Here is a 20,002-nt window from a genome sequence, read left to right as displayed (position 1 = left end):
CAGAGAGAATTATCGGGATACAGCTTATAGCACACACTGCCTCAGCCATGGGCAAAGTCTATTTGAACTTCTCCCATTTGGCAAACACTTCAGAGCCTTTCCTGCATGAACTTTGCAGTTCAGAAACAGTTTCATCCCAACAGCTACAAACGCATTCAATCAGTCCATCAAGTGCTCTCAGTAGAACTGTTTGAACTTACAAGTACAATTGCCTCACTGTAAACTTGCACTACAGTTGTAATATTACACAACCTGAGCTACTTATGCTTTCATATTGTATATTTTTCATTTTTTTAATCGTATTATTATTGTTGTTGTTATTGTTGTTGTTATTTTACTATTTTATAGGAAAATAAGTTTATGGAGGATTTGCATACTGAATCTCATTGTGCAATACAATAACAATAAAGGAATTCAATTCAATTCAATAGAAGAGAGCACGTATTTACAGATGATGACGACTGGCTTCTAAGTTGATTTAGATTTCCAGGCACTAACATCTTGGAACTCTTGATGTTATTTTTAAGATGAAATGCTTTAAAGTGTATATGTATTACATTATACAGATACATTTTTAACTTCATTTAAATAATGTATACTGTTATTAAATAAGCGTGTGGACATGGTGGACAGTGATAGAAATGAACTGGCGCCCCTTTCAGGGATCGTTTTTGCCTCTCGCTGTATGCTTGCTGGGACTGGCGCGACCCTGGATGGATAGATGGATGGAATAATTAAACATGTACTACAAAGATATTTCAAGGTTCCTTAAAAGTTTTGAAGAATTGCCATTCTAAGCTTACAGATGGCTTGACATTTATTAAAGAGCTAACTGTGTGGCAATTGGTTACTTAGAGAAAAAAAAGGAAGGACAGGAATTGAAGGTTAATAAGTTTGAAAGAGACATTGCTGTGCAGCAAGCATCTTGCAGGAGGCAGGAACAATCTCTGGATGGGACGCCAGCTCATCGCTAATACTGCGCTACCGTGCCCTCATGTGTAATACATGCTTTAATTCATTTCATCATGAAAATGATATCAGGCATACATTTTTGTATTTAAATTGTTCAGAGAGCTTTAATAACATGAATGTAATGTATTCTGTGTCCTGTTGGCGTAAGAGAAAGCCCATTTAAGAAGCAAGTAGTGACTCATACACATAGAAGAACACATAGAATACGAAGCATTTAACGTGCTACTTTAGTTACAATGGGGTTTGAGAAACTAGTAAATGAAAAGATTTTAAGATGAAGTTTATGACGTTCTAATTTAATGACAAAATAAACTATGTGATTAAAGTGTAAATTTCAAGATTAAAGTTGACATTTCAAGCTTTTTTTTCCACTGTGTCCCTATTTTTTGTTCTTTTCTCTGTACCTTAATAAGCTTCCATAAGACATTCAGATGGTGGGCTACGACTTACCTTTTCATGGCAATTTTGATATCTGACCACTTCTTTTTTATTTTGGGGACTGTGTGACTTTCTGAACTTGAACTTTCCATCAACTTCCTTTTGTTGTTTATATCACTGCTTAAACCAACAAATAGTAAATTTTTCCTTGCCTCTACTTGGCATTCGCTGAAATTCTTTTTTTTCCCCGTACTTTTGCCATTGTCTTTTCATAGGACGGTGAACTTAAGGGAATATTTATATTGATTTGCATATTCAAAGAGGCGTAATTCTGGGAAGAGATGGGGTGGGTCTGCAGGCGCATTTACGAGTGTTACATTTCATGCTGACCAGGATTTATGATTATGTAACAGAAGTGCACGGAAGTTTAATTTTTTTGTTCATACGCACATTTTGACTTTTCTCCATATGCCATATTTTAGTGTGAATTCTATACATGGAGTTATACATGAGGCCCCTGGTTGCCACAATAAAAAAGTATCATAAAAAGTATCAGTCCAAGAAGATTTTCAAAGAAAAATATACTGTATAACTAGACAAAATGATGTGTCTTATGCAGTGGGTATAGAAAAGAATCACCCCTCCCCTCAAAATATTCAAATTTCGTTGCAAACACACAGAAAAAAATATTTCTCCAGTTATATTTACTCAATAACAGCCAAGTGAAAGATATAATAGAAACACTTCAGAAAAAAAGAGAATCACTGAGATGGTTAAAAGATTATCCACCCCCTAAAAATATTTGTAAACTCAATCCAGGGTAACTAATTACCTTCTCCATTGCACACCAAGCTAACTGGCTTCCATCTGTGACCACTTGTAATAATTCTGATTCGTTGGAAGTGCAACTGAAAGCTAATAATCAACTGTGGGTGGCAAGGCACTGTCAAAAGATCTCAGGGATAAAGTTGTGGGCAGGCACAAGTCATGAGATGGATACAAAAAAAAAATTCAAAGACTTTATCAATTCCTAGCAGCACAGTAAAGTACATAATCAAGAAGTGTCTGGTACTACTAGGACCCTTCCTGGATTAGGCCGTCCCTCTAAACTGGATGGAAGAGCGAGGAGAAGGCTGGTCAGAGAGGCCAACAAGAGGCCTATGGCAACTTTGTAGCAGTTACAGGAATTTTTGGCAAATAATGGTCATTATGTACATGTGACAACAATATCACAAATGCTTCACAAACTTGGCTTATATGGGAGCGTTGCAAGAAAAAAGCCACTCCTCAGGAAAGACCACATCAAGTCTCGATTGAGCTTTGCCAAAACACACCTTGAACGTTCTGAGGTCAAACAGAACAAGGTGTTGTGGTCAGATGAGACCAAACTTGAACTATTTTGCCTCAACCCCAAACTGTATATCTGGTAGAAAGCCAATACAGCTTACCATCCAAAGAATATGTTACCTGCAATAAAGCATGGTGGTGGTAGCATCCTATTGTGGGGGTGTTTCTCTGCAGCAAGGACTGGAGCATTTGTCAAGACAGAAGGAAAAAATGTATGGGGCAAAATACCATCAAATTCTTGAGGAAAACCTGCTGCCCTTAGCCAGAATGTCATAAATGGGAAAAAGAATCATCTTCCAACATGACAATGACCCGAAGCACACAGAAAAGACAACACAGTGGCTGAAGGAGAAAAAGGTGAATGTCCTTGCTCGGCCAAGTCAGAGCCCAGACTTAAACCCTGTTGAAAATCTGTGGAATGACTTGAAGATCCACCAATGGTCACTGTCCAATTTGACTGAGCTTGAGCAGTTCTCTAAAGATGAGTGGGCAAATATTGTTCATTCTAGATGTGCAAAGTTGGTAGAGAAAAATCCCAACAGACTCAAAGGAAAAGGTGGTTCCACAAAGTACTGACACGGGGTTCGGATTCTTTAACCATCTTAGTGATTCTGTTTTTTTATTTTTTATTTTTTTTCTGTGTTGTTGCTATTATACCTTTCACTTTGCTGTTATTAGTTGCATTGAGTAAATACAACTGGAGAAATATTTTTGTGTGTGTTTTCATTTCAGGTAGCAAAGCAACAAAATGTGAGTATTTTGAAGGGGGTGTGATTCTTTTCGATACCAACTGTATCTAATAGGTGAAGGTAATTAAAGCTTTTTAGTCTGTGTGAGGATCCTTCACAATCTGATTGATAAGATTGCACCATCAGAATTCTTTAAAAAAAAAAGAATAGTATTTAGATACACCAGAAACAATTAAAGAACATAAATATGTAGGAAATTTCACAAAGGAGAGAAGGCCATTCAGTCCATTAAGCCTGTTTGTTTAGCTAAGATTGAAGTTGCACCAATATCTCATCCAAATACTTCTGTAAGGTTATCAAGGTTTCCTCTTATCTCTTTGAGTAAAGAAGTGTTTCCTGGCTTCAGTCTTAAATGCACTTCCCCTCTAATTTTAACTGGTGTCTTTGGGTACATGATTCGCCTTTTAGTCCAAAAAATTTTTCTGGATCTATTTTATCGATGCCTTTGAGAATTTTGAACACCTGCATTAGATCTTCATGAAACCTGTTCTGCTCGAGGTTAAACGGGTTTAGTTCTCTGAGCACGTCAGAGTGGGGCACATCCTTAAGTCCTGGGATGCAACTGGTTGGTTTCCTCTTTACCTCTTCAGTTGCTACCATGTCTTTTTGTAGCATGGCAACCAGAACTATATAAAACACTCTAGCTAGTGCCTTACATTGTCTAAGCATAATTTCCTTTTTTTTTTTTGCCTTTTTTAATAGCACATTAGGTAGACGATGAGAAGGTTGTGTCAATGTAAAAGGTGCTTCATGTAGGAAAGTGTCGCCACTCTTATATTGATGTATCTTTTGTCAATGTGTAGCAAAAATAGTTAGGTAACACTTTTTCACACAAAGGATCATTAAAATATGAAACATAGTTATCTGCGGTGGGCCGGTGTCCTGCCCGGGGTTTGTTCCTGCCTTGCACCCTGTGTTGGCTGGGATTGGCTCCAGCAGACCCCCGTGACCCTGTAGTTAGGATATAGCGGGTTGGATAATGGATGGATGGGAACATAGTTATGTTGTTGAAGAAAATTATAAATAACTTTTTTCATAGTAGTTGGCTGGTGCTCCACCCTTAGCCCATTATTATGTGTATCATTTGCTCTTGGCTCCTCCTATCCATGTCTGTTGGTATGTAACACAGAGTGCACTGTAGTTATATGACAGAGGGTAAAGGAGACAAACTGGGCATTCTTGTATAGTACTTTGCTCAAGCGTTACATTTTCTACTTTTGCAGCAGCCCATCTACTGCTCCTGGTTGTTTAATATTTGGCAATATTTTTGAAGAGATGAGGGTCAGATGATGACATACTAGGCTCAGATAATAAGTCACAATGTACTAAATCCTCCTTAATAGCCAGGTATCTGATAAATAAATGGTTGTCTAAAAAACGAGCTGGTGAGGGTGTTGTAGTCACCTCCAACTTGCACTAACATTCATTGTGTTTACATGGGCAAGTAATCTTCTGGAGTTCTCCTGTGGCAATACGTTCCGACATAATTAATCTGTGCAAAAAAAAATAAATATAATCATCGGCCTCTGTAAATCAGAAAATAAACATGATATCTCTGATAATATTCTTGTCTTTTTTAGATATGTTTAGTCAAACTGATGCTGAATGCACGCAACAAACTCTTTTCTGCTTGGCTGTGCAATTGAGCCCTGAATAGGACCCAGTATGTGGTGCTACTGGGAAAAAAAATAACATAGGTAATTTTACTTAGATTGCTTTAAAAAGTAATCAGACTACGTAACACATATTTTTACTATTATTGTGTTGCCCTACTGATCTTCAGATTATGTTGCTGAGTTCAGCACCGTTTGTTCAGCTCATCAACACAAATGTAACTGTTTCTGTAATATGGAGACAGATTATTTCAGCCAGGAGGAAGAAGAGTGCGATCACCCAAATATTTGCCTCTGGAAATGTACTTTATGGACGTTTCTAATCATGGCTGCTGAACATGTGTGCAAACTAAATACATGTGCAGACTGACAGAGTGCAACGGACATAAGTTGGCTACAAAATCCTTAAAAGCAACCTGGTTAAGGGGTTACATGGCCACATAATCAGGTTATTTGTGGAGAAACTGACCTCTGTTATCCAGTTTTTTTCAGGGGCCAATGACCTGATTTCTCTATTTGGATAAAGGGTTTACATGGAATTTTAGAAGTCACATTTCTGTTAATAATTGGGCATACAAATGTGCTAATGGATTATTAACAAATCTACTTTGAAACATAAATCATAAAGCAGCAACTTTCCTCTTCTCTAAATGCTGTATGTTGTGAATGGTGTTTTTCTTTGTTTTTTGTAATGGGAAATTCGGAATAATTTTTATGAATGAGTCCAATGGAATTTTTTTTAATTCAAGAAATTTAAGTATGATGTTAGGTTTTATTTAGATGTTGTTGTTAAAAAATGTTTTTATCACAACACTCATCTTGAGACTTTATCGGTATGACATTGTCAAGGTTGATGCGTGTGTTTCCATATTATCTGAGATATTAGCAAACAAATCTTTAGTATATATTTTGGTGTTTTTAGAATTCTTTTTCTCAATTAAGATTTTGATTTGTTGGTTGGCACATTGGAACTTAACGAGAGATTTGTTTGATTTTCTGGTTATGACACTAGGCAAGTATCTTTGATTATGCCTGCTCTTCCGGTTAAAGCTGGCTTGATGACCTAGACAGTTGACTAGAATGGTATAATTCAACCTTTTTAAAATAATATAGACCTATGAATACTCAAAAACTGAAAAGCACAGGCTACAACATAGATAATAGTCCAACAATAACAATTATGATAATAATAATAATAATAATAATCAAACTGGCATAGCATGAAACACACTGATGTGCCAAAATAAAATTAAACAATCAAAAAGGCAACAGGACTGCAGCACTTGAATGCATTGCTAAAGGTTACTTTAATTTAGACTATAATCATCTCCCAAATGGGTTTACATTAAAATGTGTGTCAAAAGTTGGAAAATATTCTCCTCCATTTTTCATAAGCATCTATGATATTAACAACTGGCACACTAAAAAAGTTCTACAAAATGTCCACATCTCTCAGTTTCACTGGAAAAGCTCTGTGAGGATGTGCATTGATCAGATTGTTATATTGCATCATTTGCATATATTAGCGAGGATAAAGTAAATGGAAATCTATTTAGATATTTATTATACTTCAGTTTCATTGAATTTTGTGTTTACATTAAGCTTGTCAATGTATTTCAGTAATCAAAATGAGATGTAAATGTTTATGGAGCTGTCTTGGTAAGGTTATAACTAGGTTGTCGCCAACATCGTAAACTACCTGTTAGGCAGGCGGTTTAAATACAGAGCTATAGGACACATGCAGTAACTTGACTATGTGATACGAATGTGTTTTTTTTTTTTTTGGAGAAATATTAAATACTAGACATTAAGCCTGTTACAATAACGGGCGCTAGAACAGTAGTGCATTCTCTTTGAGAATTTTTTTTACGCTCATTTTCCTGTTCTTCTATAGATCTATTTGCTCTTCTGAGTCTTTCTCTTTTAGCATTTTTCTGACGCTCATTTTCTTTTTCTTCTTTTTTGGCTGGCATGTTGTTAGTAGATAGTCACAGTAATATAGGCTTGTACGTCTGTAATATTTTCTGTTACAGTAATACTGGCTTGTATGTGGCTGTAATATGCGTCAATGTATTGTGTACCTTTAATTTTCTCTCGCAGTAATACTAGTTTGTACTTCCATAAAATGCCTGTAATTTTCTCTTGACAGTAATATTGGCTTTGATGTCCGTAATATGCGTTTAATTTTCTCTCACAACAGTGGGCAATCAGCAGATTCTCCCCAGCAACTGATGTAATGTGTGGCATGTAGTTGATAATCGTGCTTGTGGTGTCTCTCCAGCAAGTACTGTGCAGTTACCCAGCAAGTATTTTAAACTGTGCTGTCGTGCAGCTGATTATTGTACAGTATGTGTGGCGTCTCCCCAGCAACGGATTTTATGTGCGCGAAAATAAATCTACTTTTAAAAGTCATCCTATTGTAATATCATGAAAATTCGAATATTTAGGAAAACCCCTTCAACGACTGACACTTTACTTTACCGGGCCAGGCTTCTTAATCGCAAATCTGACATCCTCAGAGTTGCACAACCACAAACACTAATCCCACCTCTTTGGGGAAGCTGGTCTCCGTGTCTCAGTACCCGATTGTTTTAAGTCTTACCTCATTTACAGAAATCCGATTGGATCGTCCACGCGTTATTTTATAGGTCCCGCCCTCTCTGTCTTGTGTGACGCGTCAGGCGGCCTTTGAAGCATCTGCTTTGAAGCATCGCACTGTGCCCCGCGCATGCACACTTCACCAGAAGACACACACACAGACACTGGACGCACACAGAGCTTTTATTAAAGAGGACAAAATAAATAAATAAAGCGTGCTAATACATGTTTTCTGAAATGGCACCGCTTAAGTGTGTATTTTTCTGAGCGAGTCTTGTAAACAGATGTTACTATGAGTAATCAAATGTCTCCGTGAACATTCTCAAATTGTCAGTCCGCTGTATATTTAACTCTTCCCAGTCCTGGCTCCCCTCTGGTATGTCCTGATTTTTATGCAGAGGTCTGGCAGTTATGATTCCACTCAAAGCAAAGGGGGTGGCGAGGTGCCATTTATAGTTTTACCTAGGAAAAAAAAAATGCTACAGCCAGACAAAGCAAGTCCTTTTTTATGAATGAAAACCAACATCTCCATAGAGACAGCACACCGTATTATTTGCAGTATGAACAATGTGTCCTCTCTTGGATACTTTTGATGAAGACTGACCAAAAATAAAATTTGTGAAGCACACTCCACCAAATTATTGTTTCACATGATTGTTTGTCTGCTAATAATATAGTATTAGGGTGTTGTACCGTGTTAGCCATTATGGATGTAATGTAGCAAAATATAAATGAAAATGTAAAAAGATGTACATCTTGCCTGAAGAAGGGGACTGAGTTGCCTCAAAAGCTTGCATATTGTAATCTTTTTAGTTAACCAATAAAAGGTGTCATTTTGCTTGACTTCTCATTTCTGATAATAATAAATATAACTTAAAATAACTATACATGAATGCAATTGTGCATTACTGTGATTCTACCCTTGAAGAAAATTGTGAATTGGCAGAAAGAACATAAAGGTGAGGATGCTTAATTGCACAGACAATTAATTAATTTAACTTTGTCTAAGAGTTAATGACATTATATTCCCTGGCTAAAATTATTGACACTAGGAGATGATAATAGCAAATGATATCAAAATATAAAGAAAATGACATATATTTTTTAAATATTTCGGGAAACATGGGGATTAATTATTTAAAATTACTTACGGGAAGTGCAATATCTCCTTCAAAGAGGTGTCTTTTGGATGCTGCTAGAAATAAAATAAAACAAGTGTATTCTTAGCATTTTTAGGAACAAGAATTGAGCTAATGAACTAAACCAGTTCTTCAACAGGTTTGACTCTTGACTTCTTGTCAGTGCAGCTCCCCCAACACTCCTAGCCTCTGTGTGCATGCTGAGGAGGTTCCAAAATCCCAACTGCCATCTCTACCTTGCATGAATCTTCCTTTACAATGACATCACTCCCATAGTTTCCTGCCTCCTTTACACTTCCTCTACTGCCCGTCTCTGGTTATCAAGTGAAGAGACAGTTGGGTAAACACTGCACAAACTTGGCAGTATGGCAGGATGGAATCAGCACACAAATGTGCCAGTCAGCTCTGTGGGATCTTTCAGAACTTGTTCTCGCTTTCCCTGAGTTTGCAGAAGGCTCCACAGCTGTGGAAAACACCCTGTGTAGGCCCAGTGCCAACGGAAGGACAGGGAAGTCATCCCAAGGACTTTAGATATCATGAAGATCTTTGAGAGGCTTGCCCTGAAAACAGCTCTGATCCCTACTTTCAGAACATCTGGATCCTCTGAAGTTTGCCTATCAGGCATATATAGGTGACTACTCCCACTTGGAAAAAGCCGGCACCAGAGTCAAGTTAATGTTCTTGGACTTTTTGAATGCCTTTAACACCATTCCTTGCCTCATCGACTGGATAAAAAATCTCAAGGCTTTATATTTTGATGCCTCCACAATCTCCTGGATCATGGTGCACCTGACCAAAAGATAGCATTTTTGGTGAAGCTCAGAAACTGTATGTCAGAAATGGTGGTGTGTAAGACTGGAGCACTTCAGGGAACTGTCTTGTCAACCCTGCCTGTTTACCCTCTACACAACAGACTTCTAGTATAATACCAGCACTTACCATCCCTAGAAATTCTCAGATATCTCTTCCATAGGCTGCATGAATAATGGAGACGAGTTAGGGTACAGGAGGTTTGTGGAGGACTTTGTCCTGTGGTGCACAGAGAACCAACTTCAACTCACCAACAGCAAGACAGAAGAGTTGGTGTTGGGCATCCGGCATGCCAAAGAGCCTCTGAGGCCAGTCACCATTCAGCAGAAGGAAGTGGAAGGAGTGCAGAGCTACAAGAACTTGGGGGTTCACATAAAAGGCTAACTGGGCTGCTCTGACAACGCAGTGGTGATGGACAAAAACAGTCAGATCAAACTGTACTTGCTAAGGAGACTGAAATCTTTGATGTGTGCAGCAAGCTGCCTAAAGTGTTTTATCAGTCCATAGTAGCCAGTGTGGTATTCTATGGTGCAGTCGTCTGGAGAAGCAACCTGACCACAAAATAAGCACAATACCTGATAAAACTTAACAGGAAAGCCTACTCCATCACACACACTGGAAGTTGTTGTGGATGAGGATGGCGGTGAAATTGGTTGCCATCGTGAAAAATCCCCTCCATCCTCTCCAGAAGGTGGTCTCTTGGAGCTCTTTTAGCCACAGGCTCGTTCCACCATGGGGTGCTAAGAAGCTCCTCTAGGGGTCTTTGCAGCTTGCTGCTATCAGTGCTTCCTCCCAACGTCCCAAACTAAATGTTTGTTTATTATTTGTCCTGTGAGTCTTTATCTTTGTTTTTATGTTTCTGTTGCTGTATGCATCATTTCTCATGAGTTTAGTAAAGTTTATCTAATCTGATCTTCATTTAATGAGTAAGCTCAGTATAAGCTGACCTAGCAAAAAAATAAAAGTCAGAGAACACATAGTATAAAAACATAAAATTTACATAAAAATACTGAAAGAGGCTTTGCAAAAATATGACCATTAAATGTTCAAAAAGGCTAAAATTATTTGCAAATAGCAACAATTCATGTTTAAATTTAAAAAAATGGTAACAAGCATAAAAACACACTGTACCTAGGTTTATGTCCAGAATATCCTGTCTCAGCGCTCCTGCGTCTACAACAATGCCTGCAGAACAAAAAATTTAAGGCTTACTTCATTGTTTAATTTGGTCGTCACTCAAGCATTCAGTTCATTGACCTCCACACACAGAGGTGGGAACAGATGAAGAGGAAAAAGAAGACTTAATTAAACATTCAATGTTAAAACATCTTTTTCACAATATACTGAGACTTATTTCACTAAGACTACAAAACAAGACCAAGTTGAATGTCAAGAATAAGATTATTTTATAAAACCAAGAACTTTGTAGAATTTTCTAGTTACAGAGAAGACTAGATGGGCTTTCAGAGCAGTGTGATACTTCATTGAATAAATTTGTGTAAACATTATTTGAATACAACGATAGAAAAGAGGCTAACATGCTCTGCTCCAAGCTGTCTGTCTACCATAATGGCTTGGCTAATGTCTGAGAGGTGTCTTATTTGTATTCTTCAAGTCACTGAGACATTTGAATTTCCAGATCGACTCACCTGGACATAGCTGATGAACAAGAACTCAGCAGAAGACAAGAAACTTAGATGTGTTCTGGTTTTATTTGTAGGTTTCATGGAGGTTAAATACAAATTACTTTGTTTAGTTTGTATTAAATGCAAGCTTTCCATTTTTTTAACATAGTCTGCTAAATCAATGAAAAACAGGAACGAGTATTTATTTTCTTCTATGTTCTCTGTTGGTAAAAATATAAAACAACACATAGACACGTAATGGGCAGCACGGTTGCGCAGTTTTAGCGCTGCTACCTCGCAGTAAGGAGACCTGGGTTCCGCTTCCCGGGTCCTCCCTGTGTGGAGTTTGCATGTTCTCCCCGTGTCTGAGTGGGATTCCTCTGGATACTCTGGTTTCCTCCCACAGTCCAAAGACATGCATGTTAGGTGCATTGGCAATTCTAAATTGTCCCTAGTGTGTGCTTGGTGTGTGTGTGTGCCCTGCGGTGGGCTGGTGCCCTGCCTGGGATTTGTTCCCTGCCTTGCGCCCTGTGTTGGCTGTGATTGGTTCCAGCAGACCCCCGTGTCCCTGTAGTTAGGATATAGTGGGTTGGATAATGGATGGATGGATAGTCACGTAATTAGCAGTGATATTCTTCTGTGAATTTTATTGAAAATATGATTAGGTGTTCTACTAGAGATAGGGACCCTTATCAGTAAATATCCATTTTTGTTAATTAATACTGCAGGTTTCTTTTTCCTGCTCTTAAGCTATTATGACAACAAAACTTTTAAGGTCACTTTAATGAAAAAAAATGGAAATGTTTTCAGTAAAACAAAGGTTCCATTTTGTTACAAAATGTGTCAATGTGTAAGTATCTGGAAGTACTACGAAGAAATAAAGATGGAAAAATAGATAAAGAAACATAAAGGATTTAGAAAAAGAATAAACAAGACAGATTAAGCATATTATCAATGTAACAACATCCAAATAGGGAAGAAGAAATTATCTCTGAAATTGAAGATGCATCTACAGAAAAACCTGCATATACCAGCCATACTATGTGGGAAATACCAGATAAACATCTAAAATAATAGTACAGTGGTTGAAATTAAGTATTTAAGTGGTAGGTAAAACAAAAAGAGATAAGAAATAATAGAATCTATCAAGAACTTGAAATGCAACCACTCGTGGAAATCATAGAAATGAAACAGCTACAATTTTGATCTGAATAAAGAAATAAAACAGCTACAGTGCTATGGACATATAATAAGGATAAATGAAACAAAGTGTTCCAAAAAAGACAACCTCTCACAGTGAGGTGTAATGGGAGAAGAGTAAAGCGGATGTCCACTTTACACAACTAATAGTTGGAGGGTATGTCAGACTTTCTGACTAATGCTGCTCATCTCGTCACCAGGCCATATCAATTTACACCTCTGAAAATCACTCGGTATGTCAAATTTAGTGACTACATGACGACTTTCCAGCACAGTTATTCTTGCCCCTTTTTCTGACAGCAAATAGCATGCTGCCTGATGGTGCCGATGCTTTACAAACTGTTAACAGGTTTGGCAAGTTCAGCCACAATCACAGCCCTTTTTTCTTTTTTCCATTCTTTCATGGTACATAAAACAGGAGACATCAAACAGACAAGTTTCTCTTACGTTTGTGAGATTCAAAGCAACCACATTGCTTACTCCTCATCGCTCCATTATATGGACAGTTCAGTACTTCCCAATGAGCATTCATTGGTTGTCAGCTGTCATGCACACAAAGCCCATCACTATGACTACACACAAAGTCAAATCTGCTTGATTTTTGTCTGAGCAAGTTGTGGGTTAGTGAGACGTTGGGTGTGTCACACTAGGTGACTGTCCTTCACAGCAGTGTGGTGTCTCTGACTCGCTCAGATAATGTAAATGAAGATCATTACTGAAAGTCACTGGAAAAGCCATTAAATGTGAAATGGCCTTAAGTACATAAGGAAATAATTGTATTCAATAAAGCAGAAGTTCCGAAAAGCCACTTTTGTTGCAATAAAAATTAATGGAGCTCTCACAATTCAGGACAGAAATAAAACTGGTACATTTGATCACAATTGCCAGGCACACCTACACAGAAACTGTGTGGGAAATGTTCAAATTGCAGTTGAAATTTTGACTACATCACTGTGCTTTCTCTTATACTACATATTTAGAAAGTAAAATGAGCTTTGGTATTGTCATGTGAGGAAAGCAAACAAAAAATTTAACACATTCTAAAATTTACAAGAAAATACACTTGAAGAAAAATGTATTAATGGCTAGATCTCACGCAATAGTCAAAAACCATGGCACACTTCCCATTTCCAAAGAATACGGCATACATACCATGTGAAGAAGGAGCAGCCTCAACCTGCAACAACAGAGTACAAGCACAAACAATTTATATAAGCAATATTAATCATTTTGAAAAAAAGCATATAATAAAAAATAAACCAAAATTCTTACTACCTGCAAACTCCATATTAATGAAATGACAAGGAAAGCAACAGAAAAGAAGACAGAGGCCATGTTCTCTGCCAGGAGTCCAACTGAGAGAAGTGAACTTTAGAACAAAACACTACGGTAATAAATTCTGTACTTGAGTTAATTCTCTGATAAGTTATTTCCAGGGTGTCAAAGATCTTACTGATGCACCCTATTGCTTTAAAAAAATAAATAAAGCATGAAGTGTTTGTTTTAAATAATTATTTAGGTAATCTCCTGATAACACAGTGCCTATTCCTGTTATCTGCTCAGCAGAGCCAAGCACATTCTACTGAGGGTAGTGATAAAAGTATCTTTTATGTAAAGTCATTTCAGATTTACAGATTTACTTCTGTTTGATTCAAAGAAAGGCACCCTCCTCTTAATATATAAATAACTTTGAAAAACCTGCATTTCACAATAAAATGTACCAGTTTGGTGGGAATAACTTAAATGGTGTTGGTGTATTTAGTGACAACAAGGTACTGTAAATATTGTAGCACCGTCTACGTCAAAAGGCAGTAACTTAAGAGACTCAAATTAACTTTCAACAAAAATATATTGGGCTGGCAGCCCATTCTGGGTTAGTTCCTACCTTGAAATTCTGGTTCCTCCAACCCCATCATGGAGGGAGCTAACTCAGAAAATGCATTCATGCTCAACAGATAAATGCACGTGCAAGTCAATCTACATGAAAGCCACATTTATGTAGACTTAGATTTAGCTGGTTGGCTGAATTTGTAAGGAAGGTTGATATGATGGTACAGAGGTGAATGGATTTAGTGTCCTGTGCTTGAATCAACGTGGAGTTTAATTTTCTGCCTGTGCCTTTTTGGGCATTTCCTCCCACAGCCCCGGTGAAATGCAGGTTATTCAGTTAAGTTAATCTAAATTGTCATTGTGAGAGTAGACTCTATGATGGACTAGAGTCCTGCTAAGAGGACAATGAGTTAAGTGATATGACTTCCTAATAAAACAAGCCAACTTTCAGTTTTCTGCCTTAGAATCAAACTGGCCCATTAGGTTCATGAAGTAAGTCTACACACTCTTTGCCTTTCTCTAATCTTCTCCATACTTTGCGACTACTCTTTGTCTTCAGTTTTGTCTTCTACTTTGTGTTGAATTCAATCAGTTTAAGGTATACCTTTGTTTCAACTGAATTTTGTTAATCTTTTAATTTGTACTGTACCTGTAGCAGACACTCAAATGGAGTATGAGTCTGCTGTGAAGAAGAGACACCACTGCAGGCCTGAAGCCCAACTAGTCACTTGAACTCAGGTTGGCTCTCTGAATTCTGCATGGGGTGCGGACCTCTGTTCATTAAAACATATTCCAATATAGCACACTTTTCTTTACACAAGCTCAAAGCTCTACACATATTAACAAATATAGCCTAACCCACTTATTCAGTTCAGGATCGAGGGAAGCTGGTGACATTATAGCAGCACCAGCTGTAACCAGGGTGCCAGTAAATCGCTGGGCACACTCACTCACAACAGACAAATTAAGAATTATGAGAATTAACCTAAAAAACATATTTTTGAGATGTCGAAGGAAAACCAGAGCACCTAGTACTAAAATCCTATAGATATGTAGATATAAACAATGCCAAGGCCTAGGTTTGAACCAGAGACTCTAAAGCTCTGAGGCAGCAGCATGAACTAATATGCTACCATGTCCCCAATTTACAAATATTTAAATTTATATGTTTATTTTTACATCTTCCCTGGTTTGTTGACATAAGGCCAATGCAAACTAATATGAGTTCCAACCCATGGATCTAGAGGGCATTGGTGTCCCTCCACTTTTGAGTCTAGTGTTGTCTGCAAAAAGTCAGGTGTGTTGACAATCTTCCTGCCGCCCTTTTTTTTTAGGAAATATTCACCACCATCTAGCAGATGGGTAAGTATTGGTCATCTGCCAGACCTCCTTGCCATTTTGTCCTATGAATAGGCAACTACTGGGCACCCTGTGTTGCTACCTGTTGACTTTCTAACCTCTCACCAGTCCACCAAGTCCTTTCTCTCCATATCAGGTCAGGCACCATAAGTGTATGCTGTGCTATCTGCATTGCAGTATTTTAAAGGAACCTCTTCAGGTTCATTCCATAGTACATCTGAAGAATTTATTTGACAGATTCTGTCACGTTCATAGTGGTATGAAAAGATGTGAGGTTTGGATTTCCTCCTTCATTTAATGGTGTTTGTGAGATTACACTATCCCACCTTGGCAATGCCTTGCCCTGGCTATTTCCTGCCAAACGAGCACTCTGTTGTAGTCCATAGAAATTGTATATAAAAGTATGTACACTGAGTAGCCATTTTATTGTGCACAGCTGCTTGTTAATGCAAATAGCCTGCTTCCCCGAACAGCCAGCTGTGGGACTGCATGTAACATTCAGACATGATCAAGAGATTCAGTTGCTTTTTGTCCAAACATTAGAATGGGCAGGATGTGTGAGCAGAGATGGCATTGAGTGTGGTTATGGTTATTGGTAGCTGCTGCGGTGGTACCAGCTGCCCTTCAGAAACCTCCCAGAGGTTTTCACACTCTACAACATTTTGCAGAGCAAAATACAATGAGTAAACACATCCAGTGGTTGTCAGTCCTGTGAACATAAACACCTTGTTACTGAGATACGTTTGACAGTGGCTAACACAGTACAACACCCTAGTACTATGGGCAGTGACTAACAGAAAAGCAATAACCACTCATAACAGCTTTTTATGGTTGTTAGGGTAAAGCAGCTAAACACCACACAGACTTCCAGTCGTGCCAGATAAGAACAGGAAGATGAGGCTACAGTAAAGGTGTGGTCACCAAAACTGGACAAGTAAAGATTGGAGAAGTGTTGCCAAGTCTGACTAATCTCAATTTCAGCTATGGCATGTAGATGGGAGGCTAAAATTTTGGTATAAACTGCATGAGCCCATTGATCTACTTTGCCATGTGTCACTGATGCAGGACGGTGGTGGTAATGTAATTATATATGGAGAATGCTTTGTTGGCATACATTTGGCAGACATTCTGACTGACTATGTGCATTCAGCTGTGGCTACAATCCACCTTTTTCAAATAGATCCTGTACCACATCACAAACAGGATGCTGACTTTGGCTTAGTCCAATCTCCAGACCTCAAGCCAGTAGTGCACCTTTGGGATGAGGTGGATTTGAGGTTCATAACATGAAACTGGACAAACATTCTGCTTTGAGACTGAGTCTCCGAATACAACTGTGAGAAGAAGAAAATCTATCCATCCATCATCCAACCCGCTATATCCTAACTACAGGGTCATGGGGGTCTGCTGGAGCCAATCCCAGCCAACACAGGTTGCAAGGCAGGAAATAAACCCTGGGCAGGTTGCCAGCCCACCGCAGGATACGCACACACACACACACACACACACTCCCACACACCAAGCACACACTAAGGACAATTTAGAATCGCCAATGTACTGTGATTTGTGGCCGGCCTTTCTTCCCAGCCAATACCCCCAGGCTGCCAGGTGGAGCCCTCCCTGCAGCATGGAGGTGCCCCGAATGCCATCAGGGAATCCTGAACAATGTAGTTTTTATCCCCAGCCCTGTTGGATACCTTGGGGCCCGCTAGAAGGCGCTGCAGGAAGGAATAAAGACAATTGCCTTCCAGGGTGAAGAAAGAAGGATTTTTATCTGACCTGGAAGTGTTCCAGGTCACATGGACAGAGAGGGCGAAACACTTCCGGGTCAAGGACTATAAAAGGATTGTGGGAAATCCCAGACAGCGAGCTGAGCTGGGTGGAAGGGTGGCAATGCGTCTGGGAGTGGAGGATTGTTTACTGATTAGTAATTAATGATTGTATTGAATTATTATATGAGTATTGTGGAGTGTAGGTGCTTTGTGCACTTTAATATTGTCCAAATAAATAATTATTGGACTTTTACCTGGTGTCTGAAGAGTGGTCAGAGGGTTCAAGAGGACCAAAAACTGTCACAGCACCTAACCTGCATGTCTTTGGACTGTAGGAGGAAACCCACGCAGACACAAACTCCATGCAGGGAGGACCTGGGAAGTGAACCCAGGTCTCCTAGCTGCAAAGCAGCAGCGCTACCCACTGCACCGTGCCACCTGAGAGAATTAAATGTATGGTAGAAATCAATCAGTACTTGGATAAAAAAAAAAAATCAAAAAACAAAGAGAGCACAGACAACCAAACCACAGGATCAAACTAGAATTCAGAGTAAAAGGCAAAAAAGGATTCAGAAACTATGAATAGACCCTAGAAATGGGCCTACTTAAGAAGAATCTAACTATGGCTAAGAGGTTTATTTGTTTTTGTTATCTAACCAAAGGTTATTTAGAAATGAAATCATGGCAATATTTATACTGGATTTCCGATGAGGTCAGAAGCATAAAGATTGCAGTCACATGATGCACAATTCCCAATAAGGAGATGCATCACTCACAGTCACATGTCACGCCTATGATGTTGCCTACATAAATAAAACAAAAACTTCAAAATGTAAAAATAAAATTCCTTAAAAACCAAATACAGAAGAGAATAATAACCCAAAAGTGCCACCAAAAGCATGTAATTATGACACAGTCTACACTATGGACCAGGAATTTTTTCATAAGGTTGTTGAATAAAAAAGGGGTTTCTACCTACTACTACAGTATGTAGATGCTTAAAAATGCATCCAGTTAATTTATATATTGAAATATCAGTTGCTTGGGTAAATATGTTTAACAGTGAGTTTGTCAGACATTTTGAATTTCGTGGTATATCAATTTGAGTTGAACCAGAGTACCTTCAGAAGCAGTCAACTACTCATTATGACCCTGAGAATTCAGTCTCCACCACACTCAACTCACTCTTATTTTGGAGGAATCAGGTGAACGTGACTGATGACAGGGTTGAATATGCTCTTCTCATCAAAATTATTGTAATGTTCTAACAACAAAAACAAAACTTGAAGGCTAGAGATAAACAAGACAAATGAACAATGTATTGAAATATTAATGTCCATTAATCAAAAGAGCAACCCAGTAACAACTAGGAGGCTAATAAAGTGGATACACAAGCAAAACTAACAAAGCACTTGGATAGAATCCAATGAACAAGAAATTGGCAAAACACCTGTGGCAAAGGCGCTATATAGGCGTCGACCCGACACAGACTGACAACTGAGGCACGTGTAAAATAAACAAAAAGAACTTTTAATTTTTCTTCAGCCATGGGGCATGTCTTCCCCATGTCCCACAGGCCCAACACAGTCCCAAAACAACACCCAAAGTAAATCACCCCAAATCACACTCTTCTTCCTCCACTGCTCCTCCCAGGCAGCTTTGTTGTCGTCCTCGTCCTCCTCCTCCTCCTCCTCCTCCTCATCCCAACTCTGGCGCCTAGAGTAGTGGCTGCAGGCTCCTTTTATAGCACCCCCAGATTTGCACCAGGTGCTCGTTGACCTACTTCCAGCTGTGGCTGCAGTCCAGCCCACATGGGCTCGTTAAGCCAAGCAGCTCCCTCTGACGGTGGCCATGGAGCCCAACAGGGATGAGCTCCAGTGTTCCACTATTGTGACCCTGATGCAACCCAGGGGGGCTGCCACCAAATGTTCCGGGGATCTAGTGTGCATCCCATGGCTGCTCCCCCGGATTCAGTACAAAAGGGACGTCCCAGCCGGGCATGGTTCCCGGCCGTCCACCACACGTCCCAAAGAGGTAACAAAGAAAAACACAGGCCTAGAGGGTTTCACAAAGTCTTTTTGGCACAATTATCAGTGTGTAGTGTTTTTCTTTGATTTTTCATCATGTAACTGCAGTATGTTTAGTGTTGCCAAACAGGTCCAGAAAATGAGCCTTGGTACACTGAGGTTTATTCTTTGGAAAAGCCCAGATTGCTTGGTGGTACAATGGGCAGATCTGCTGGTTTATGGATTCCCTGGGCATGCTTTCTACAGGAGAGAGAGTTCAGACAAGAAGCATTGACAAGAAACTGTAAGAATTCCAGCAGTTCAAGTGGTGATAAATTGGAACTGGGTAGGAATACATTTGGGAAAGGAAGAGTAGAAGGCTAAGACTTTCCCATCTAAGCAGTAGGGAGTAACTCAAGGTACCTCATCCGAGACTATGCTAATCCTTGTATAGAATGGACGTCGAAAGACATCTTTGCAGAAACTTAAAAAGCAATGCAGGACACAGAAATACTTGAACACAAGGAGCTACCCAAGAGAGTTATTGCTTTGTGTCCCTGTAGCGATACTATGGCCTTTCATCATTCAGGAAGTGCTTCTATAC

At 39.0% G+C, this 20,002-nt stretch overlaps 2 protein-coding genes across 6 annotated transcripts in view; one reads left to right on the top strand and one right to left on the bottom strand.

Moving 5' to 3' along the window:
- The window catches only part of mep1a.2 (meprin A, alpha (PABA peptide hydrolase), tandem duplicate 2), a 39,814-nt gene extending 25,970 nt beyond the window's left edge, over positions 1 to 13,844 (bottom strand). The window contains exons 1-4 of one of the 5 annotated variants that reach the window (XM_051925632.1): positions 13,707 to 13,844; positions 13,584 to 13,608; positions 10,738 to 10,791; positions 8,809 to 8,852 (exon numbers count right to left, since the gene is read on the bottom strand). In XM_051925632.1, coding sequence (XP_051781592.1) covers positions 8,809 to 8,852; positions 10,738 to 10,791; positions 13,584 to 13,608; positions 13,707 to 13,766 — 183 coding nt within the window. In that variant the 5' untranslated portion in view covers positions 13,767 to 13,844. Of the gene's footprint in view, positions 1 to 8,808; positions 8,853 to 10,737; positions 10,792 to 13,583; positions 13,609 to 13,703 lie in introns of all 5 variants that reach the window. The other 4 variants (XM_051925634.1, XM_051925635.1, XM_051925633.1 and 1 more) reach the window with 4 other exon arrangements.
- Positions 1 to 20,002, top strand: part of LOC114648027 (adhesion G protein-coupled receptor F5-like) — a 395,766-nt gene that overhangs the window by 274,925 nt on the left and 100,839 nt on the right. The window lies entirely within an intron of this gene.

This window comes from Erpetoichthys calabaricus, chromosome 3, assembly GCF_900747795.2.
Source record: "Erpetoichthys calabaricus chromosome 3, fErpCal1.3, whole genome shotgun sequence".
Taxonomy (NCBI): domain Eukaryota; kingdom Metazoa; phylum Chordata; class Cladistia; order Polypteriformes; family Polypteridae; genus Erpetoichthys; species Erpetoichthys calabaricus.
Note: the sequence above shows the minus strand (reverse complement) of the source record. Positions and strands in the feature narration are given on the sequence as shown.